Source organism: Apodemus sylvaticus, chromosome 1 (genome assembly GCF_947179515.1).
Source record: "Apodemus sylvaticus chromosome 1, mApoSyl1.1, whole genome shotgun sequence".
NCBI classification, from domain to species: Eukaryota; Metazoa; Chordata; class Mammalia; order Rodentia; family Muridae; genus Apodemus; species Apodemus sylvaticus.
In genome coordinates, this window is record NC_067472.1 from 88,302,414 (window position 1) to 88,326,572 (window position 24,159).

Genomic DNA, 24,159 nt, shown 5'->3' on the forward strand with positions numbered 1-24,159 from the left:
ACAGTTTGGACCAATTTAGCAGCCATTGCAATACAGTTTCCTTGTATGCCATTTCCTCGAAGTGGGAGTTGAAAGTCAAAATGAGTTGCCAGCGGCTGGAGATGGGTGCAGAGGGTCAGGGTGGCTGTTAGGCTCCAGAGAAAGGAAGATCGAGGCACTTGCAACCTGAGGCAGGCCAGACACAAGCCATGCCAGACTGGAATGGGCTTCGGAAAGCAGATCATTGCAAAGGGGAGAATGCTGAGGTCCAGTGGGTCTGAGACGTTGTCAGACGTTGTCTCAGACCCACCCAGCACATTATCAACTCCAGAACCTATGGCTACACAAGTTCTCTCCCCGAGGAGAAAAGCTACTAGTATTGATCTGTTAAATGAACATAATATAAAACTGACTCCTAATGACATATGTTCATACCCATAAGTAAATACATGCTTCATCCCTCCTCTGAGAAGTTTCTATTTGCAGTAGACTAACATAAAGACCCACAACTGGTCATTGTGAAGAAAATAAAAAATGCCACAGTGCTTAGCTCTAAGTGAGACCTCTGCTTTAATGCCTTCCCACCTACCCCAGGCTCAGGGACCAATGCTGAAGAAGGCACACAGAAAGACTGTAAAAAGCCAGAGACAGTGGTTGACTATAGAGAATCAGTGTCTTCTGGACACAGCAGGAACATACATGATCTCACTGTGACAGCATGCATAAGATCTGTGCAAGCACAAGCCAGCCTAAATCTCAACAGGGAGATGGGAGGTGGGCATGAAGTCTTACCCCTAGCTAAGAGGGTACTGACAACTGACAGCTACTGGGAGAGGGAAGGAGAGGGGGAAGAAGACGGGGGAGGAGGGGGGAAAGGAAGGTGGAATAGGGGGAGGTGAGAGGAAGATGGAGGGGGAGGAGGGGGAGGGAGAAGCGTGGGGAGGGGGAGGGAGGAAGATAGAGGGGAGGGGAGGGGGAGGAAGAGGAGGGGAAAGAAGGAGAGAGAGAGGGAGAGGGAGAAAGAGAGGGAGAGGGAGAAGGAGAGGGAGAGGGAGAGGGAGGGAAGAACATAGTCCCGTGCTCCAGTAAAAGGACACAGGGACAAGAATATATGGGTATCACAAATTGGTTTGGATGGGTTTAGTTTCTTTCTTTCTTTTTTTTTTTTTTTAGAATTAAAAATAAAGAACTAAGTAGGGTGTGTAGGAATAGGGTGGATCCGGAGGACAGGGGAAAAAGATGAATATAATCACTTTATGATGACTGGGTTTTATGTCAACTTGACACAGACTAGAGCCATTTGAAAGGAGGGAACCTCAGCTGGGAGAACACCTCCATAAGACCAGGCTGTAGGCAAGCCTGTAGGCCATTTTTAAAAATTAGCAATCCCAGCCCATTGTTGGTGGTTCCATCTCTGGGACGGTGGTTCTGGGTTCTGGAAGAAAGCAGGCTGAGCAAGCCATGAGGAGCAAGCAGCACCCATCAACAGCATCTACGTAGGCTCCTGTCCTGTTTAGTCCTGGCCCAACCACCTCTGATGATGAACAGTGATATGGATGTGTAAGCCAAATCAACCCTTTGCTTCCCAAGTTGCTTTGGTCATGGTATTTCATCACAGCAATAGTAACCCTAAGACATACATTGTACAATAGTCTCAAAGAGCTAATAATTACAGAAAGGAAGGAAGGAAGGAAGGAAGGAAGGAAGGAAGGAAGGAAGGAAGGAGGGAAGAAAGAAAGAAAGAAAGAAAGAAAGAAAGAAAGAAAGAAAGAAAGAAAGAAAGAAAGAAAGGAAGGAAGGAAGGAAGGAAGAAAGAAAAGAGAAAGAAAAGCACCTGGCACATTGGAACAAAGCAGGGCTGGCATATAGGGAGGCATGACACCCTGTGGGAATTTTGGGAATAGCTCCGTTGGACACAGTCTGTCCATCAGGCTTGAGTCCCCGCCCTGCCCTGATGCTGTGAGACCAACATTTCTCTGTATCTCAGCTTCCTTGTTTGTAAGATAAAATCAGTTACTGAGCTGTTGATGGCCACAACCTAAAGCTAGAGAATTAAGTCAACACTCAAGAAAATGGAACTATCTTGCCTTTGTGTGGACATTTCAGCTGCTCAATTCAGCCATACCGGAAGTCAGCGGAAGTTGTTCCCCTAACTCTCCTAGTCCACAAGTTTGCCTGAAGCAGGCTTGTGTCACTCACCACTGAAAGAATTCTTTGTGCTAAAGCAGTGGTATGGGACCCAGAGCTCAGCTGGCCTCATCCCTGCCTACTGGGGAGAGGCAATGGGAGATGGGCTGTGGGAAGCCCTGACACACAGCAAGGGAAGACTTGACTAACAAAGGGAAGAAAGGGGTAGGTGATTCATTAATTCATTTATTAATCAATTAACATCAATTAATTTTATTAACAAATTAATACTGAAAACTATCGTACTTGATTCATGTAAACCAAAGAGTCCCAGCTGAGGATGTAAAGATTGAATATAGGAATCTGTGAGCAATTTTGATCTGTGATACTTGGGCTTTGGGTTTGAGAGGCAGGTGTTGTATGTAGCAGCATGTTGTATGCTAGCAGCATGCTAGCTGTAGTTGACTCTGAGCCAACTACTCTGACTTCTGAGTATGAACTATCTGCCCCCCCACCATTGAACCTGGGTCACACTGAGTGTGTGTGTACATACAAGGGCTGAGGTCTGGGATACATCCCCACCAGTAGCATTTTGGTTTTATGCTTACCATGGCAATAGCATCATCATCTCCATCATCATCACCATCATCATCACCATCTCCATCGCAGGCAACATCTCATTTAATCCTACCTATTTATGACTGTTACTTTTTCATTTTACTGGTAAAGGAATGGTCTCAGAGAGGTTAAGTTATACAAGCAATATAATGCAGTCTGAAACACAGGAGATCAGCATTTCAACCTAGGAGGTAGGACCTCAAAGCCCATGACTTTAGTTATGCTACCAAGTTACTAGGGAAGCACTTGGAAAACCATGAGCTGAGACTAAAGAGTGATCAGCCTGAAACAGTACTGCTGGGGTGGGTGTGGTTTTTAACATGTGTTGATGAATGGAGCTGGTTCCTTGCCCACAATGTAAGCTGCTTGGACCAATCACGTACTGTGGGCTACATGGAGGAGAAGATGGGTTTTATTCCCAACTATTAATATCAGTTAAAATGAACACTCCATAGAATTATCCCTAGATATAACCGACACACACCTTTGCTGCCTAAAACTCTTGGGTTCAAATCCTGTCATTCACCAACTCGGCAACCTTAGAAGAATCCATTTGAGCCCTAGAAGCCTCCCTCAACTTTCATTTACGGAGAATAAAGATATGAATTCTTTTTTTTTAATTTTATTTTTTGGATTTTTGAGACAGGGTTTCTCTGTGTAGCTCCAGCTGTCCTGAAACTCAGTCTGTAGACCTTGAACTCAGGCCTTGAACTCAGAAGATATGAATTCTTTTTTTTTTTAAAGATTTATTTATTATATGTAAGTACACTGTAGCTGTCTTCAGACACACCAGAAGAGGGCATCAGATCTCTTTAAGGATGGTTGTGAGCCACCATGTGGGTGCTGGAATTTGAACTCATAACCTTTGGAAGAGCAGTCAGTGCTCTTACCCACTGAGCCATCTCTCCAGCCCCGAAGATATGAATTCTTAACTCTGCATTGGATAAAGCCAATGTCAAATGCAACGGGCCAAGGATCCTAGCCAAGTGCTAGGGTCTTAGCAGGGAGATGACCACAGGGGCTGTGATTTGTATTTGTCCAGCCAGCCTCTCTACCACCCGTGGCCCCAAATGTGCTATGCTAACTGATAGGGATTCACAGAGTGCTGTCAGGCTCTGGAGTTCCTTTAGATACAGTGGAAGAATATGATCAAGAAGGGGCTATTAGATGCAGAGTCTTCTGCTGAAATGACATGAAAAAGAAGAAATAATGCAGCCCACGCATTCTGGGATCGCTCCTTGAAAGGTCAAGGCAGGGAGTTTAATGTTTGCTTCTGTGAGATGACAAGGTAAACTGAGACACAAAGCCTGCTGTCTCTACAAGCCACGGCAGAGATCATCTTAGACAGAGACTGGAAATTCAAATCCCAACGGCAGTCAGATCAGGAACAGAGACAAGAACTGCCACGACCTGGGGAACATGGGATGGGATTGGATGTCAGCCCTGAGCAAAGTCAGACACAGGGCGAGGGGCCCCAAGGCTTGTCACAGTTAATGGGAGATCTAGAGTCTCATGGGAGATGTCATGAACCACTTTACCAAAGCAAGCAAGCAAGCAAGCAAGCAAGCAAGCAAGCAAGCAAGCAAGCAAGCACACAGACAAACGCACATGAAATATCAAAAAGACCAAACACAAAATATGAATAGGCCATAATGATTCCTAGAACTACCAGGGTATGTTATGTCCAGTGCCAGAATCCAGGGGGCGCTCTCCCACCAGGAAAAGATGCTGTATGTGTATGGGTATACATTCACATGTGTGTGTATATGTGTTTATGTACATGTAAGTAGGTGCAGGTGTGCATACATGGCAGCATGTGGAGATCACAGGACACCTTCAGGATGTGGGGATGTTACTAAGATGCAGTCCTCAGTCTACCTACCAACCGAGTGAGAATGAACCATGACTACTCAGAACTGGAGGACAAAGACATAAAAGGTTCTAAGTGGACTGGAGAGATGGCACTGCTGATAAAGCATTTGCTGTGCAAGCCCAAAGATCTGAGTTCAATCCCCTAAATCCATGTGAGGGTTCCTGCCTCAAACACCATGTGGATGATACCCGAAGAATATACTTGCTGTCTGCTAGCTTCCACACACACAGGTGCATGTACACCTACACCCCATACATACACACACACAAAGGTGCATGTGCCACTGTATACACATGTGCATCCCATAGATACACATACACAGGTGTATGTGCCACTGCACACTCATGTATATCCCTCATACATACACATACACAGGCATATGTGAAACTGTATACACATGTACACCCCCACACACACAGGTACATGTCCAACTGTATACACATGTGGACATCCTATATATACATACAAAGGTGCATGTGCTCCTGCATCCACATGTGTATCCCCATATATACACATACACAGATGCATGTGCCACTCACTGCATATACATGTGTACCCCCATACAGACACACAAAGGTTCATGTGCCACTGTATACACATGGGCACTCCCTTACATACACACACAGGTGCATGTGCACCTGCATACACATGTGCACCTAAACACTCATGCACACAGATTTACATACAGGAATAAGTTCAAAATATTTTCTGGGAGAAAAGCTGTAAGACTGAGAAGCGCCTGCTTCTCTCTGTCCTCGACTAACAAGAGGGACCCTGGAGCTCTCACACAGCAAACTTTCCCCTAGTGGTCTAAGATCAACCTGGGGACAGCCTCAGGGACAGCTTTCCATCTCTGTGGTGCAGTACCTTGCATTGTCCCGGCCATGTGACTTCAGGAAGTTCATATCTCGATATCTGGAAAGAAATGCTACCAGCTGGTCATTTGTCCTGTGGAAACAAACAGAAGAGAAAGTCAGGGTCCTCTGCTCCTTTTTTAGTCCTAGGAAGCAGATTTCACTCTACTTTCCTGTTCTGACCACAGCACACAGTCTGGTGATGTGTGCTCTTGGTAGGTCCTATCCCTGGGCCTGACACATTGCCCAAGAACAGGCTGTGTTCTAGTTTCATTCTGGCTGCCATGTGATGACATCCAGGAAAGGGGCAATTTAGGAGAAAAAGGTGATGGACATGGTCATTGTCCATCAAGAAAGCCAGTGCAGCAATAGCTGGGGACCTCTGGACACAGCAGACCCACAGTCAAGAACAGAGACAAGCAATTGCTATGCTCATCCTGGCTTCTCCATTGTCATAAAGGTCAGGACCCCTGCCCAGTGAACAATGACACACACGTTGGCTGGGTCTTCCCATGACAATTAACTTAATTCTGCTAATACCCAGACAAGACACAGACCAGCCCAATATAAGCAGTCCTTCATTAAACTGTTTTCCCAGGTGAGTCTAGGTTTTGTCAAGTTTACAATTAGAGCCACAGGCTGCTTGCGTATTGTTTCCCACATACTCTACTCTGCAGGGAACTCTGAGGACCAGCACAGTGTCTTACATCTTTGGTCACAGTCAACAAGAGTCATCAGTACTCAACCCAATGTCATAGATCAGACTCAGGCCTTTGCACTTGCTGTGCCGGGGCCATTCTGTCCTCTCCATTTCTGGCCTGTTCTTTTCATTTAGGATTTTCAAATGTCATTTCTTGAGACAGGCCTTTTCTGGCTACTCCACCTAAAGTAGCCCTGCCTCCTCCAGCACACCTTTATCACATCACGATGTTGACTTGACAGCTCTATTGCCATTTGAAAGCCCTTTCTTGGTTACCTTACAATAAAAGGTCCACAAGGCAAGAATCTGGTCAGTACCATTCTTGGCACACAGTAGGGATGATACTAATGCTTGTTGAATGAATGCTGAAGGTATGCATAAGTTAAAATGAGCTGAGGTAGAACTCCTTCAGTGCACAGGGAGCAGTGAATGAATCTGAGTCCTCGATAACCACCGGGCTGTGGATTGAGCTTTAAAAAATATGAAGTGCCTTGCACACGGATGACATCGTTCCCAGCATTGTTATCCCAAATTTATCACCATCAATCTCAGCGTTCACAGTGCCGTCACAGCTAATCAGCTTGTGCATACAGCTGTGACAGTATTTTAAAAGGCAGTCACACAGGTCTCCATCTGCCAGAGATGCAGTCGCCTCTTCCACTGAATAATCCCAAACAGGTAAATGGTGTTGATGTGACAGCTTCTTTGTCACCATCACAGGGGTCCTCTGCTAGGGGAGGGGGGCACTCCTTAGAGAGCAGAGGTTAACTACTCTTCCTGCCTGGGTGAGGTGGGAAGAAAGAGGCTCTGTGGGAACACAAGGAGGCTGGACTCTTCCTTTGAGTTGTGTGTGGGTGTGTTGCTTCTGTGTATGCTCAAGAGAAAGGAGGTCAGCGGACACCCTAGGGTGTTAGTCCCTCGCCTTCTATCTTGTTGCAGGCAGGGTCTTCCGTTCACCTCTATGTACTCCACACTGGCTGGCCAGCAGGTTTCTAGGGAGTCTCCCACATCTGTCTGTGGTCTCCTTTCACAGAAGAAGCGCTTAGATTATGGATGTTCACTACTCTTTATGACTTTATGCCTGTGCTGGAGTGTGAACTCAGGTCCTCATGCTTGAGTGACATGTTCTGTGTGTGCAACTCCCTAACACTAGTGCTGGGCTTAAGTGAAGCAGTGTAATGTCTTAGAAAGCAACGTCTAAGATCCAGCATCGGAAGGATCTCTAGGTGAATTCCAGCTGCACTGCCACGGCCCACCATGTGACTAAAGGATAAACAAGTCACCGGACCCTCTGAACAGAGAGTGGCCCTCTGTGAATTAATTTCCTCCTGCCTGCTTACATCTGAACACACTGAGCACACAATAAGCTCATCATGCATTTTCACCAAGGGCACACAGTAGGCACACATTCAACTCATGTTGCTTTGCTCTTTCCACCTCGTAGGTGCCCGGTCTGTGCCACCTTCAGCCCTTAGCCCTTCTCTCTTTCTCTGCCACTCTTCAGCATTGTCAATCTGAACCTGTATCCACTCACTGGCTCCACTCAGGATGTCATTAAGACACCTGAGATGAAAAGAAATGTGGTCAATGTCCCAGCCTCTTATTGAAATAAAAACCAATTAGAAGCCAACCAAACTAGGTAGATGCCTGAAGGGTCTCCTGAATCTGCAGCATGGTAAAAAAATCTATTGTGCACCAGAACTCTGCCGATCTATCTATCTATCTATCTATCTATCTATCTATCTATCTATCTATCTATCTATCTATCTATCCATCCATCCATCTATCTATCTCTCTATCTGAATCCTAGGGATAGACCTGAAAGGTCAACCTTTGCGGGTCTGGACAGCGATAACCAGGGTGGCCAAGGTTCCCAGGTTGCTGTGGCCTCCTGCTAAAAAGGGTTTCCAAGGAGCCGCTGAGGTACGCAGCTATGCGATGACTTTATTAAAGAAAATCAGCAATGTATTTCCCAGCCATCCGGAAGCCCACTCCATCTCCTCATCTCAGCCACTCTTATTTACCAAACCCTTGCCACACTCTGCGACAGTTCATTATTGTCGTCTTGATGAATAAAAGGATAAGTTAACCTCTGAATGGGTCCCCAGCAGCAGGAATAATAAACAGGGCCTCTGGGGGAAGCTTAGGAAGGAGGATTGAAGGGGCCAAGGCCAGGCTCTAGGATCCCCCTCTGGGAAGTCTCGGGCCTCCCAGGGTCAGCCTGCTGTGGCTCCATTTAGCAACCCCAGAAAGCATCTTTCAGGGCTGGAGCCGGGGCCATTTTCGCATTTCCCGCTTCACCGGGTCCCCATCTGATGGGGATGAATAGGCATTTAGCGAATTTACTTAGTGATGCTTCCACATGAAAACGTCTCAAAGGGATGACATCTTGGGGGGAGGGAGGGTGGTTGGGGAGGGGCTGGAGCCGTTGCATAAAGCCCCCTTTCAAAGCAAAGCCCTGTTTGGTGAGTGGGCTCGCTGGATTGGCTGGATGGGTGGGGTGAGGGGAACTACCTCTTACTCCATTTGCCTGGGTGACCCTGTAGCTCCTTGCTTGCCCCCTCTTTGTAAAATGGCTGCTCTGACCAGCCAATCCCTGCTCCTGTTCAAAAAGGAGATGGGATTCAGCTGGGGACCAACTCTCCCAATTGCTTCTCTCAAGCTCCTGTCAATAATTGCCTACATATTTAGTTCATTTCAGATAAAGAACAGCTTGCGATCTGCTGACATTTTACCCCATTCCAGTCTTGTCGGCTTGCACCCCTCCCCCCACACTTTCTTTTATAGAGTGGTTCTTCTCCACGTGCCTCCCATCACTCATCCCTGGGACCAGTGTAGCCAGATCCACCTTTTTGCTGACACTGATCACAGGCCAGTCTATCTCTTGGTGATTGCAGGTGTCCATCGATGTAACCGTCAGGACCATGGAAATAACTGCTTCAATCGGTAATATGTAAGGAAATGCTGAAACCAGGAGTGAATGCATAAGTAGGACAGTTGTAAAATGAGGCTGCAAGCCATGGCCATCCTTGGGCATGCATCATGCTCTAGCTTCAGGGCAGAGGCTTGCTGTGTTCTGCCTCCTTCGATATTTATGAAGACACCATGCAGTGAGTTTCACTCTCACCTGACAGACTGGTGGTTAGACTCAGAGACATCAGGTCGTGAAGGAAAGTGCAGAAGCAGGCTTGGGACCTGGTTCTGATGTTACAGCTGGTGTGCTTGATAAATAGCCCACTCTGCAAAATGACAGAGAGTGACTGCGTGGGAGGATGGGTGAATTCCATCCAAGGAGCAGAAGAAAAACTACAGGCGCAGGAAGGAGCCATGCTTGCAGCCTGGCCTGCAAACAGGAAGCCACTCTGAGAAACACTACACTTGGGGCTGGAGAGATGGCTCAGTGCTTTGAGCACTGGTCGCTCTCGCAGAGGACAGGGTTCTGTTCTCAGCACCCAGCACCCACATGGTGGCTCCCAACTACCATTACTCCAGTTCCAAGGGATCTGAGTCCCCTTTCTGGCTTCCACAGGCACTGCATACATGTGGTACAAACATATACAGGCAAAACACTCACTGATAAATATAAAATAAAAAATAAATAGATCTTTAAGAGAAAGGAACATTACATCTCAAGTCTCACCCAGGACCTCTGGAAATAAGGTTGACTGACTTTTCTCTTTTTGAATGTTCACGTGTGTGTGTGTGTGTGTGTGTGTGTGTGTGTGTACATGTGTATGGGTGTGTACACTGTATGGAAGTCAGAGGTCAGCCTCAAGTGTCAGTCCTCTGGCATTGTTCACCTTGCTTTGGTTTGGTTTTGTTTGGTTTGTTTTGATTTGGACAGAAAGTCGATTATCTTGGCCAGTGAGCTCTAGGAATCTGCCTGTCTTCATTTTCACAGTGCTTCGATTACAAGCACGCAGCACCACACCTACTGGGGCTTGAACTCAGGCCACAGCAAGCAATTGACCTGCTGACCCATATCTCTGGTTTGAGATCAATGTGACTTCTCTGGTTTCCAGGTGCTATGCATGCTCATGTCAAGTTTGAACTGCTTTGCTCTGCTCTGATGAATATGCAGATGGGTGACTGGTCTCTTCCTCTGCTATCTGCTCCCTGGGGGCCCTTCTGGAACGCCCACACTTAGAGGGGAGTTCCTTTCATCTCCATAAGGCATAACCTTCAGGTGCTGGAGTATTAAATAGATCCATACATGTAAGACCTCTATGATAGTATCTAGTACAGGGTAAGTCTTTGACAAATGTTAGCTGTCATTTAGTAGTATCATTGTCATCTAAAACATCAGGTACATAAGACATTTTGATCCAGAGAAAGCGATGAAAGGGCCCAACTTGCCTCTGACTTAGAGGGCTCTCTGCGCTTAAGACCCACAGAATATTCTTCAGAGGACAGAGTAGGAAATAATCCTTTGAAGGGACTGGTCCTCATCTGTCCCCTGGTATAAGATGGAAGATGTCCCTTGGAGCACATGACACCATTTTCATGGCCACACCTCTAAATATAGGGATATACAGGATGAGGAGAACAACCTGACACTTCATGAGCAGCCAGAATCCCAAGTTCCTGAGAGAAACACAGGGTCATAGCCAAGCAAGGCTGCTGTGCTCGCAGTGATTGACAGGTGAGAGGAAGATGGAGTTTGCTCAGTCTCTGGGAAAGAGTCGAGAACACACCTATCTTCATGTTCTTCCAACCACTGCTCTCCTCCCAAACCCATTTCACAAGGCTGGATACTGAAAGGGACCCCAAGAGGCAGCTACAGCATCAGGACGAGGCAGGAAGGCTGAAGCCAGTGTGGTACACGCACAGGGCATTTGTGCATGTTGGAATTCAACCCCATGGCACTGCCAAGGGAATGTAAACCCCACAGTGTCTGGACTGCCATAGGGTGGCTATCACGGGACAGACATGTACATGCCAGGTGTAGGATGGGGTGTATGTGAAGAGGGGTGGGTTGACATTAGGAGATTTGGAGGCATCTTTACCCTGGATGATATTGCATTGCCTTAGGGTCTAGCTCTAGTGTGGTACACCATCCATCACTTCTTTACATGCACTGTGTGTGTGTGTGTGTGTGTGACATACTAGGCAAGAGCTGTACTACTGATCTTTCGCCTCAGACATCATTTTACTTTCATCCTAAGCAACAATATCCACAGCACTTGATGGTCTCATTTTTGTCCCACTTTTTTTTTTATTGTGCCAACATAACATAGCACAGATATCGCTAGCATCACTATTAGAGGTGTGCAGTTCGGTTGTAATGAATACAGTCGTACTGTTGCATAACCACAAGAACTGCCCACTTTCAGCATGCTTTCTGATCTGCAAAATAAACAAAAGCTCCCCTTTTCGCCTTTCCCCCCATTTCCCAGACCCTGGCAACTATAATTTTCTTTTGTTTTTGCAATTTTCATAACTCTCACTATTTCATAGACGTGCATCTATGCACATAGCTTACTGGGCTTCATATGTGCATGTACATGTAAGAATTTCTTTCTCCTTTTAGGTTGAATACTATTCCAATATGACATACCACATTGGTAATTTGTTTTAAGTCGTACAGGAAAACACAACAATGATCACTTGGCTACACACATCCTAAGCAAACCCAGCAACCAAGGACATCGATAGAAGTCTCAACTGCCCTGACTAACGGAGTCCTCAGGATACAATATTTTAGTTTTAAGATAGGATGATTCTTGGTAAATAAAAATGAGGGATTACCCCATGCTTGGGGCTCCACCAAAGGGTGTGTATCTACACGAGTAAACTGCCCATCCTGTTATGAAAAGCCATGAATTCAGGAAGGGGTGCTAATAGTGACCCTTTTGGTGCTCTCTGTTCATACACACATGTGTGGGTCCATGTGTCCCTGCATGCATGGAGACCAAGGGGGAGGTCAGGTCACCCTCTGTCTTATTCCTTTCATTCAGGGTCTCCCAGTGAATCCAGAGCCTGATATTTTCCACTTAGACTGGCAGCCAGTAAGTCTCACAGATCCTATTGTCTCTTCTGATCCAAGGACTGGGTATTCACATGCTTGATTTTTGTTTGTTTGTTTGTTTTGTGGCCATGCACAGCTTTCTATGAGGATGCTGTGATCTGAATGTGGGTCCTTATGTTTGCACAGCAAGCACTCTCACCCACGGAGCCACCCCTTTGCCCCTACTCCCTTTAAGTTTATCATTGCAGAAGTTTAGATTGCAGCAAGATAAATAACTGGCTATCTGCTGTGGATATGGGCACAGAGAACGTAGCTACAGAAGTAGTGGGTGGGGCATCCCAGTAACTAACTTGGCAGTGAGGGTGGTCAGGCCAGGATAGGCTGACTAGACTGGGGTCAAGGTTTCTTCCTTTCTCATAGTATCAATAATGTTAGGGACTCTAGAGGACCTCACAGGAAAGTATAAATGACCTCTTGTTGGCTGGGGTGTGAGGTGTGGGCAAAACTACCCTCCATGCACGCAACAGCTGGTACCCATCTGCTAGGTAACAACACTGGGGTTTCCCATCTGGATGCATGAGCAGTACCTTGGACAGTACCTGCTAGGCAGGTGGCTACAGTCATGTTGGGGAAGAAACTGGGCTAGCTCCCTTCAGTTCCTCAGGACATCACACGTTGTGGGTGCTCACAAACATTCACAGCCATGACTCACCCTGAGAGGAGTGTCACGACCCTGTCTCGGCTCTAGCTGCTGCCCTTATCATGGCTGCCCCATTGAAAAGAACTCATTCTATATTCATGTGTCAGAAGCCCTGAGATCCAGGAGCACCATCCCTGGCTTTCGCACCCCAGCCTTGGCCCACTCCAGAAATTCACCTCTCTGTCTCTGCACAGAGAAGAACTTAGGGCAAAGAGTCCCCAGCTCCTTGAGCTGAGGAGAACGTGCATAATAAAGACACGTGTAGAACCATCTCCCTTTGCTCCATCATCAGCTAAGTGCTCATCTCCTTTGAGATCATTACAACCCTATGCAGCAGGTGCTTCTTCTATAGAATGAGTAGGTCTGGGAGTGAAGCGGTGGCTTGTCTAAAGTCTGAGGGATGGCTGAGGACCTCGGCTCCCCGCAGTGATCAAACATGAGTCAATTCAACTTTCCACTTGGTGGGCAAGATTCACCAATGTGGCTGTTTCTTTAGGAACAGGAGACAGGCATCACCTTCCAAAGTCTCATGCTCCCTTTTGAGAGCATTGAGTTACTGAAGACAGTTGCATGGCAGATGTTATCACAGACACGGTTCGAGGTTTGACCAAAGCTCACCCCATCAAGCTTGCCATCTCTGTCATTCCCGTGATAGTCCATCTCCTGACTGACTGAGCCCTCTCTGCATGGTTGATTTTAGGGGTGCATAGAAAGTGGAAACATTTTTCAAGCCTATTTCCTCAAGGTCCCAGATATTCTTACCACAGACATTAACAACATCTCCTCCCTATGAGGAAGAGCAGGAATCCCAGATCTCCACAATAGAAAAGTGAAGTTCAAGGCTGTTTGAAGACGAAAAGCAAAGGAGTCAGAAAATAAAGCCAGTCTCAGTTATAAATGCAGCTAATATTTGCATAGAAGATTCTGGGGGATTGCTTGGAAAGTTCTGGGTGAACTGGATGTTATCGTTATAATTATAGCACCATGGGCACCCAGGACAAGTGAGCAGGCTGAGACTTCAGCCTACCTCCAACAGGCATTCATCGTAACTTTCTAAAATATGAGTTTTGTATGATACCTCTTCCACTTTATGTGCTTCTGGAACTCTCCATCAGGGGCAGACCAGTGTGCTAACTGCCTGTGACGGCAATGGTCACGGTATAGCAAGGTCCTCATGATGTGGAATGAGTCACAAGCAATGAAAGGACACACATACCCAAAGCATGCCACCGAGGCTGTGGGGACGGTGCCTCCCTCCACAAAAGCAGCAGGCTGGAGAGCCACCTGGATAATAAAACCCAATTGCTGCTAATTAGATTTACCTTTTTGTTACTCATGAAAACGATGTGGCACTAAAACATGCTCATAGCATTTGAAGGGACCTGCAAATCACTTCTCAAAGCCTTGACACATTCACAGAGCATTTGGGAGAAACACATTTCTCATTTTAAACACATGTGTGCCATCTGAAGAGGCTGTTTATCTGATGTTCCATCAGTGATAACTCTGAACACGCCAGCCCTTCCTCAAGATGGCTGTCATGGAAAGGTGACTGACAGGGATCAGCACCAAGAGGCCCAGTTGGTTCTTGGGCTGCGAGAAGCATGAACACATTAAATTGTAGCCTGCTGTGGTAGCACATGCCTGTAATACCAGCACCCTGGAAGCTGAGGAGGAAAGGTGACAGAGGCCAGCCTGGCCCATGTAGTGAGACCCTTATCTCCAAACAAACAAAATATTTAAATATTCCACTCAGCGTGGTTTGAATACATACACACATGCCCACGTTGCACATATATGTGCATGTAAAGTCAATTTGTATGTGAATTACATATTGATTCCCTGTAATCTGATTGAATTTACATATCAAGAGACATATTAAGTAATCAAGTATCTTCTTTGATTAGACAAATTCTAGTTTCCCATATGTCCTAGTCAGCCTTAACTGTCAACTTGACACAGAATAGAATCGTCTGAGAAAGAACTCGAAGTTGAGGGACTTCCCAGATAAGATTGGCCTATAGGCGTGTCCATATGGGGAATGCCTTGAATGTTAATTGATATCGGTCAATTGACCCTAGGTTGTAAAAGGAAGCTAGCTAAACATGATTCTGCTGTAAGCTAGCACCACAATTCCTCCAAGTATTCTGCTTTGAGTTTTTGTTTGAGCTCCTGACCTGACTTCCCTCAAAGATGGACTGTGACCTGTGAGCTGAAACAAATCCTTTCCTCCGCACGGTGCTTTTGGTAATAGTATTCTATCCCAGCAACCAAGCATCTGCCAGATCTCAAGGCTCTCTTGGAGTCCATTACTCAGAACAAGTGCTCCATTCCAGAATGAGATGCATTCCATACCATCTCCTATGTGGGGGATATCTTCTTATGTCTGTCTGATTAACCCTGGATCATAATGGCAAGAACTAGATGAGTGTGCATATGTTATTCCAACCGAGAAAGGCTAGCCTGGGAATAACCATTCAGCCTCACTGAATTGTATTGATGAGCTCAACTTCCTTTGGGTGTTGTGGCTAAAAACAGGTTATTTTCTTACCATTCACACTCCTCTGGGTTTGTTCAGTAATAACCTACCACCATCATTGGCTCAATGTCAAAAGAGCTTTTGTGGTTACTGCCATCCATCACATGGTGGAATGTGGACTGGGTGATGCAACCAAGAGCTGATATCAGAAGAGTTATGTGTGTAGTCCTATCAGTTGTCTGAGCAGCTGTGGGCATGTCATCTTACCTGCTTATGAGGTCCTCATATGATCAAACATGTTACCTTATAGAACAAATAGAAGACTCAATGAAACAAGAACAAATTATCTGTTGTATGCAACTGAAAATTCTAAGCTCACATAACATAAGTACAAGAAGTGGGGTAGTAAATGTTAGACAGGGAAAAACCACAGGGATATAATATAAGCTGGGTAACCTGGCCCACAGAATGCTAATAAGTGTATTCTTTTTTACTCTTCTGTTAGTATTATCTATGTCAATAGAACTAGAGTCTGCAGCTAACTCCCAAACATCAGATAGGGTCAGTTTGGATATTGGCCTAGGGTGGGGCTGAGCTCAAAGGGCAAGTGAATCTTCACTGTTCACCTTGGGCATCTTGCTAAGTTTACCAGCTTGTCTGAACTGGATCAAGGTCACAATTTCTCCCAAGGCAGTCAGGAAGCCACATACACTTCCACAGAAAACAAACCCTGTAGCCACCACTGCAAGCTTTGTGCAGACATAGATGTCTGCTTCAGAGAGACTGATGGACCAGAAATATTACTTCCTGTATGGTCTCCACCCACACGTTCTCAAGAGTGTTTACTTGAGGGCTGAAGAGAAAATTTACGAGACCAGAATGTGTAAGTAGAGGGTACAGGGCTTGAGTAGGTAATGTGACAATTCTTGGGGACAGAAGATTTTAGAAGAAAAATTTAAAAGGATTTATCAGATCTATCAGATTTATCAGACTGCACCTCCCAGACTACAGCGTCTTCCAGGCAGCCGTAGCCTCAAGACATCTGGCCTGAGGCTTCTATGTAGAATGCACACTTCTATCTGTTTCTACACTGGCATGGGTCGTGGGAGAAATCTGCATTGAGTAAAAAGGTTTAGAGGCTTGAAATAGGAGTTCAAAAACCGTAAGAGCCTTTTTTCCATTTTTGTTGAAGGGACGATGACAATTTTTTTTCCCTTTGAATAGTAATACTTTCTCTAGAACATGGGGAATCCTAATATAACCATGTAGACATGGCAGCTGCTAGCGGAAAAAGGGAGATTCCAGACTACGCTGTCAGCACGGGCCCTTGGAAGAGAGGACCCACTCCAGGTGTGCTAGCTCTGATCTTTTTAGTGTGAGATTACCCTTCTTTGCCTTCTGGCCCGCCTGCTCAATGTCTGGCTCAATGCTCTTCTCTCTTGGGAAGCGTGGCTCCCGGGCCTCTTGCCAGGCCAGGCTCTGACCTGAGCGTATGCTAAGTACACGCTCTGTACTTCCAAGCCTCAGACACAAGTTCTGCTCTCTGCCCTTGAGTTCCTCTTGAGACAGGTGGGGCTGTTTCCATGGGAAAACTGAGCCCTGGTTGTTTGACTGTCTGAACGCACACATCCTGGTCCTTTGGTCAAGGTTACTCATTTACAGGAATGTCTATCTCTTCCAAAAGAGTTATTTACTCAGGGTCAATATCTTAGCCTGGCTCCCGGTGTGGTTCCATGGCAACCCACACAGTGTTTGCTAACAAAAAAAATTTTTTTTAATAAATGCCATTAGGTGCCACATCTGAGAGCGGTGCCAAGAAAGCAGTGCCTCAAGAACATTGATCATTGATGAGCTATTTTCAGATCTCTGGATATTTCCATAGCTGTACTGGGAAAAAGGCCACGTAGTAAATTGTAAAGCAGGGCATATATCAGAGGAAGGCAAAGCACACAGCTGCTTGGTTCTTGCTGCTGTAATCTCGTTCATTCCTTTAAACATGAATGCTAGCCTTACTGTAAATTAGGAACTGAGATGCCAAGAGAAGAGTGATGATGGAGACGGAGCTTTGTGAGAGCGAGCTCTGCTACTGCATGTCCTGGACGACCTCAGGTCCTCCATGTCAGCCATGAGGCAAGTCAGGAACATCCTTGCAAGAGCTAAAAATCTGATTATGTTCCCCACAGCAGAGGAGGAGCTGCGGTAGAGGAAAGGCCAGCGGGCATTCTGCACCTGATGTGCACATAGCATATAATAGTTGCGTCATGCACACAGAATAGTGGGTGATATTCCCAAGGATGTGCCAGGTTCCTGAAGTGGTATTTTTGAATTTGGATTAGATTCCTTTTATGCTAAAGAAAATACATGGGCAGGTCTAGTAGATATGAGCCAAATGGGTGAGCCACTGTTCTTGCAGGAACGCTGAGCTGACCTGTGTTTGAAGTCTCCTGTACCACTGTCTTGTAGGGAACTTTTCTCTTCTAAGCTTCAATTTCCTTGTTGGAGGCAGGCCAAGATCGGATAGCCCCTGTGTATGAAATGCCTAATCCATAATTATTCCTTGATTATGATAACTCTTGTGACTTATTTGACTCTGAGAGAGGAAGGAGGGTGGCCGATCCCACTTCTCCAGCCCCAGCATGTCACGCTATAACACACAGCTATTAGAAAACCAGGATAGGGCTGGAGAGATGGCTCAGTGGGTAAGAGCACTGACTGCTCTTCTGAAGGTCATGAGTTCAAATCCCAGCAACCCCATGGTGGCTCACAACCATCTGTAAAGAGATATGGCACCCTCCTCTGGTGTCTGAAGACAGCTAGTGTACTTACATATAATAAATAAATAAATCTCTTAAAAAACATACCCACACACTGGTGTATCTATGTGAAATAATTGTGCATATTCACAAGCAACCTTGAAGCTAGGTCTCTAAAGGGGAAACTGAAATCTTTTCTCTTTCTACACTGCCCTCTTAGTGTTTCACCCCTTTCTCTCAGGTAGCCAACCCACACACACTAAAATATCATCATTCACAAAAGAATTAAAAAACACACTTATAAAACTTGTATGTGGATTTTCTTAGCAGCACTATTCAAAAGGTCCGAACAACCCAAACATCCATCAATGTACCAAGATAGATGAAGAGACTGTGGTATAGAAATTTGATGGACTATTAAATGACATGAAATAGAAATAATTTCTACAACATGGATTAATCTTGCATGTATTATGTTAAGGCAAAGAAGCTAGACAAAGAGTGAACAAATACGATTTTGATTAATGTGAAATATCCATTTACCAAATCTAAAGAAAGAGAAAGCAGACTGGTGGATCCCAGGGTTTGTGAGATCATAAGAGTGGCTGCCAAATGGATACCGGTTTTTGAGGTGATTAAAATACCTAGAACCAGAGGTGGTGCTGGATGCTTGACACTGAAGGCACTAAATGCCATGAGGTGAGTTTTATGGCCTGTGTACTTTGCCATAACAAATAAAGAGTGGTTGAGCCTAAATAATTCAAAATGTAGAAAAGGGTCATCAGTGCATAGCTGTTATAATGACCATGGTACAACATGTGTAGCAGGCATATGGGACATAGAGTTTGGGCTGAATAGTCACAGTATCCTGGGTGGGCAGTCCTTCCTACAGCAGGGCAAATACAGCTTCTCCGCACGAGGGCCCTTGTGTCCGTGGGAGTATTGACGGCAACATGAGTGACTGCAGAGCATGTATGTTAATATGTTCTAGGCTGCAAATGTGTCTTTCTTCCTAACAACCTCCTGAGATCAGTGCTGCTGTTTAAGCCCATTTTACAGAGGAAGAAGTAAAGACGGCACGAAGGATATATCTCCTGCCAGACAGACAACTTGTAAACAGGATCACAGAGTTGAAGCAGACCGCCTGAACTCAAGCCCTATTGAATACAGAGGGCTGAGAACCACTTGATGCAGTTAATGGAAACTGGAGGGAAGGTAGGCAGCTAGTGTCCTTTTTCTCAGAGGACGGGGACAATAAGCACCTGCCACATGATGTGGAGGGATTGTGTGGGACTCAGACTCTGTCTCAGGACACATAAAGCTTGCATGTGGCCAGGCAGACTTGGTACCAGGAGGCCCGGTGTCCTGCTGGGCTCCCTGACAAGCTTTTAGGCTCTTTCCAGGCTCCTCTGGCTAGAGCAGGATTTATGGGAACCCAGCGCGGCTCATTGTTCTTGTGAAATGGACCCTCTGGCTCTTCAGATGTCCTCCATTTTTACAGTGGTGAGATCTGAAAATGCCTCTAGCAGGGACAATTAAGTAAAGACAAACCTGTGGGTCCCAACTCCGGGATGTGTTCACTAATTCTGGTTTTAAAAAGCGCAACAACATGTCGCATCCAGCCTCTCCTCCTCTACTGAGGCACCAGTCGCTGAAGTCACTATGGTGTTGCAAATCACCCCAAGGGGGCTCATGCTTTTATTTCTGTGGCATTCAGAAGGTGCCAGGTGCTGTAGCAGGCACCAAAGGCACAATGGTGGTGAGAACAGATGTGCTCTTTTGCCCTTGAGTACCTGCAGACCGAGTTGGGTTGTCACTCGGTGACACCATCACTGTCCTGGCTGACTGTCCTCTCTGAGTTAAGCAGCCACCTCACACAGGTGAGTTTAATACTTACAGCAAACGCAGAGGTAGGGAACTAGTCTTGTTTCATTCTTAGATGAGAAGACTGAGACAAAGGGTAGTTAAGTGATTTGTCCAAGGATGTGCAGCCGGTAAATGTGATGGACCGCTGAAACGTGAACTTTGACCCTCCACACTATTCAAAGCCACCTTTGTTACACTTCCCTGATGGCCTGAGCACGTGGGAAGTTATGCCAAAGAGGAAAGAAGTTTTAGGTTCAGCTTCGTGTTTTTCTCAGGCGACTGGGAACAGGGTGCCTAAAATACTGGCTGCTATGGTTAATCCCAACACAGGAAAGAACAGGATATACTGCATGGGCTGAGCTATATGGAATGTAACCATGTGTATAGCCTGAGCTCTACTGTGCATATCCACCTGTATAGCCTGGGCTAGCAGAAAAAAAATGCATTTCAATTTCCCCTCCTCTGGAGCCTGGCAAAATTCTCTACTTTTCTCTTGCCACCTTTCTCCTTCCTGCCAAACAATGATCAGGGAACTGGGGCACTGTCACTATAGCACTGTGCATGTCAGAACACATTCTGGTCTTTTAATGGAGATTCCAAGGTCCCGGATGGTCTGACCACCTTTCTTTCTGGCTGTAAGCTGTTGACTTCAGCATTGCCACACCCTGCTCGTGCCAGCGCTCCTTCATTTGCTGGGGGAGTGACATTCTCTCCTGCCTGAGGACCTTGGATGCACAGCCCCCCACCCCTCTGGAGCACGGCCCTCCATCCATTTATTACTTGGTTATTTTCTCTTCCTTCAACTCTTAGCTCATAGGTAATTCATTCTCCAGGGACGTTCCTCTGCTCCCTAGAATAGAGGAGGTTCCATGCATGCCACTTTACTTAGTGTGTGTGCATATTTCTTTTGCAACAATGTCATCAAAGTATAATTATTTAACGGCCTGATCAGTATTTTCTTTCAGGGTAGGGGTCTTGGGGCCAGGCAAATGTCAGGCACACTGTAGGTCTTCACTAAGTAAGTGCTAGTTGACTTGATGGTATGAATGTATGAATAAATGAATGAAGAGATAGGCCTCAAAACTGATGTGTTATTAATGCATTTGGTTTTTAATACATTATTTGAAAGTGTTTCTTTCTCTCTTTGAAATAACTTAGCCACCTGCTGCAGACTCCAGAGATCAATTACAGGAGAGGAGCCTTGTGTGCATCAAGGCAGAGGGACAGTAAGGAATCAGAGACACAAGACCTACCAAGTTACAGAAAGAAGAACAGGATTCTGGGAAATCTTGGAGCATTTGAAGATATTAAGGCACAAGAAATAAAAATGTTTAGCCAAGAAGTAAAGCATGTGTGCATGTGTGTGTGCACGCACGTGTTCTGCATGTATGTTTGTGTGTTTGTGTGCACATGAACACATGCACATGTGGGTGTGCAGAGATCTGGGCAAGAGCTAAAACCAGCGCGTGCTGGCATCAGTGTCATTAACCTTTTTGATTCTGGCTGACGCTGGTGGCGCAGGGTGAACTGCAGGGCTACTGAGCACCAGGTACTGATGATGGGTTTCCACAGAGAAGGTTGGCTCTGGCTGAGTTTTACAGCAGGGGGCTGGACTAAACTAATGACCTGGACTTCTGCCTGCAAGCCACCTGTCTTTGCCTTCTTGGCTGGCTCTGGTAGGACAGTCTGATGGAAGGGCTGTACTTCACAAGCTGCATCTAGGTTAGAGATGAAGGCTGAAGAAGAAGCCCACTGGGCTGCATGAGCTGTTGCTGTTCAAGGGCAGAGGAGACAGAATAGAGGGCATTGATAATGTGCTATCATCTGGGATCCTGAAGACTGACCCCATGAGGGGACCAAAAGCTGGTACACAGGCTGAAGAGGCCATCTAGGATGACATCTAGGGAAATATGTGCATGGTCAGAACTAGACTTGCAAAAGTTGAAACATATTCTGAACAAGGCCGCTATCTGAAACATGGCAGATATGTCAGGATGAGTTAGTGTAGAGCCTGCAGACTATGGCCCATTGCTGTAAATAAAGCTTTATTGGAACATAGTAAGAGCCATTCACTTACATATTTGTCTGTGGATGCTTTATTGTTCTAACAGTGAATTTCATCAATGCAGAAACCATTGAATGCAGCTCACAGGACCAAATATTCCCCCTTTATAAAATCCATCTAGGCTGGGCGGTGGTGGCGCACGCCTGTAATCCCAGCACTCTGGGTTCCAGGACAGCCAAGACTATACACAGAAACCCTGTCTCGAAAAAAACCAAATCCAAAAAAAAAAAAAAAACCCAATCCATCTCGGAGCTCGTGAGACAGCTCAGTGGGCAAAGTGCTTGCTGTGCAGGCATGTAGATCTGAGTTTGGATTAGCATGATGGTGTGTGCTTGTTACCCTGATACTGGGAAATAAACAGGACAATCCATGAAGTTTACTGACCAGATAGCTAGTCTAGCTTATCAGTAGGTTTCTGGTCTAGTGAGAGACACTGTCTCAAAGAATACAGTGGAGAGCAAATGAGGAAGACATCTGACATCAACCAAAGCTTCAATACTTCTCTCTCTCTCTCTCTCTCTCTCTCTCTCTCTCTCTCTCTCACACACACACACACACACACACACACACACACACACTGTTCAATCTCTTATCCAATACAATATGTCTCTCCATTTGCCTATTCCTCTACCTTCTCCATGCCTTGGCTTTCTTTGATTTGTGATGTGGCATTTTATGCATCCCGGGCTGGACTTGAAAACTCTATAGCTGAGGGTAAGGGTGGTCTTGAACTCTTGACCTTTCACTGGTATTTCCACTAGTGTCTTCCTAATTCACAGTTCTTCATACTAACTTTGCTCATAAAGTTTCTAACCCACGAGCATGGAACATCAAAGCACTATACTTTCCCAGCTCCCAGCAAAGTGGCTTACATACAGTAGGCCTTCAATAGAGATTTTTCTGAATGATCAAAGAGCCACTTACTCATTGTATTGTTGCTTAGTTAATTTTTTTTTCTTATTTAATGAGAGACTTTTTCAACGGAGATTTCCAGTTCTGAATGTCAGGTTTGGGTACATTAATTCTTCCTTATATGTGTTCAACTAACCAAGTGTTCACACCTCCAAAATCTCACCCTGTCTCGGGTCTTTGCAAACCACAGCAGCATGTGGGCCACACTCAAGATTCTGAGGCTTAGTGTTAAGGACATGAGAGGATCTAAGTCTAATCTGTGGCTCTCACCACGTGGGATGTTCTCACCATCCCTTGTCTCATAAACAGAAACAATGAAGGTCCTCTCTTGCTGTACGGGTAAGCAGTTAAGAGAGACCAGGAAATATTTAGGACCCTTCGTGATAGATGCCAATGTTCAGTATAGTCATGAGAGAAGACTGTCCCCTGCTAGCTCAATTCAAGATGAAGCTACACCTCTCAGTCTTGCATGCGTCCATGCCTCTCATTCAGGCCATTGCCCCAGCTGCCTAATGTGCCTACTGTACCTTCGAAAGTGATCTGAGCTAATGGAATTCTTTAGCTACAGGTGTCCAGAAAATTCATTGTTTAAAAAGAACTTGTTAGAAACTTCCCCAGGGTAGCCAACTTTTAAACAAAGATTGACTCTGTAATCAAAAATCGCCTGGCCTTAGACCAGGGTCTAGCAGCACAAGGAGCATAATTGAGAAAGGGGTGGCAGTGTTTGCGCCCCTGGCAGGATTTGCCAAGGAGCACTGAGTGATGAGCACAATTAAAGAGGGCAAAAAGAATCCTCCGCGGGAGGAGGCAAGGCCCCAGAGATGGGCATCAGTTCTTGGGCATGGTTTTTACTCTTGGGTAGAGGAACAGAACACCAGTGCTGACATTACATGTCAGCTCCCTCAATGAAAACGCTGGCTGCTATGGTCTGTGGAGCAGTGGATCAGGAGAGGTAGCCTGGTCCTCTGTTGAGCTAAGGCTAGAAGCCTCAGAGACCTTGAAGGGACTGTAGGAACACTTCTGATCTTCCTGCCTGGGATTACAGATGTGTTTCTGTGGCGCTGGTGACAGAAACCAGGGCACCACACATGCTGTGTAGACTGAGATTACACCCCCAGCCATGAGCTTCCTCACAGGCATGCCCCATCAGTATTTCTGCATTAGTCTAAGGATGAGGAAAAGGAAAATATAAGAGGGAGGGAGAGGCGAGAGGACAGAGAGGAGATCAACTAACAGGCCAGATGATGGCTTTGTCTAGAATTCAT

At 45.8% G+C, this 24,159-nt stretch overlaps 1 protein-coding gene across 2 annotated transcripts in view; it reads right to left on the reverse strand.

The window, feature by feature from the left end:
- Positions 1 to 24,159, reverse strand: part of Xylt1 (xylosyltransferase 1) — a 286,991-nt gene that overhangs the window by 38,313 nt on the left and 224,519 nt on the right. For both annotated transcript variants that reach the window (XM_052200661.1, XM_052200654.1), the window contains one exon: positions 5,465 to 5,545. In XM_052200661.1, coding sequence (XP_052056621.1) covers positions 5,465 to 5,545 — 81 coding nt within the window. The remainder of the gene's footprint in view (positions 1 to 5,464; positions 5,546 to 24,159) is intronic.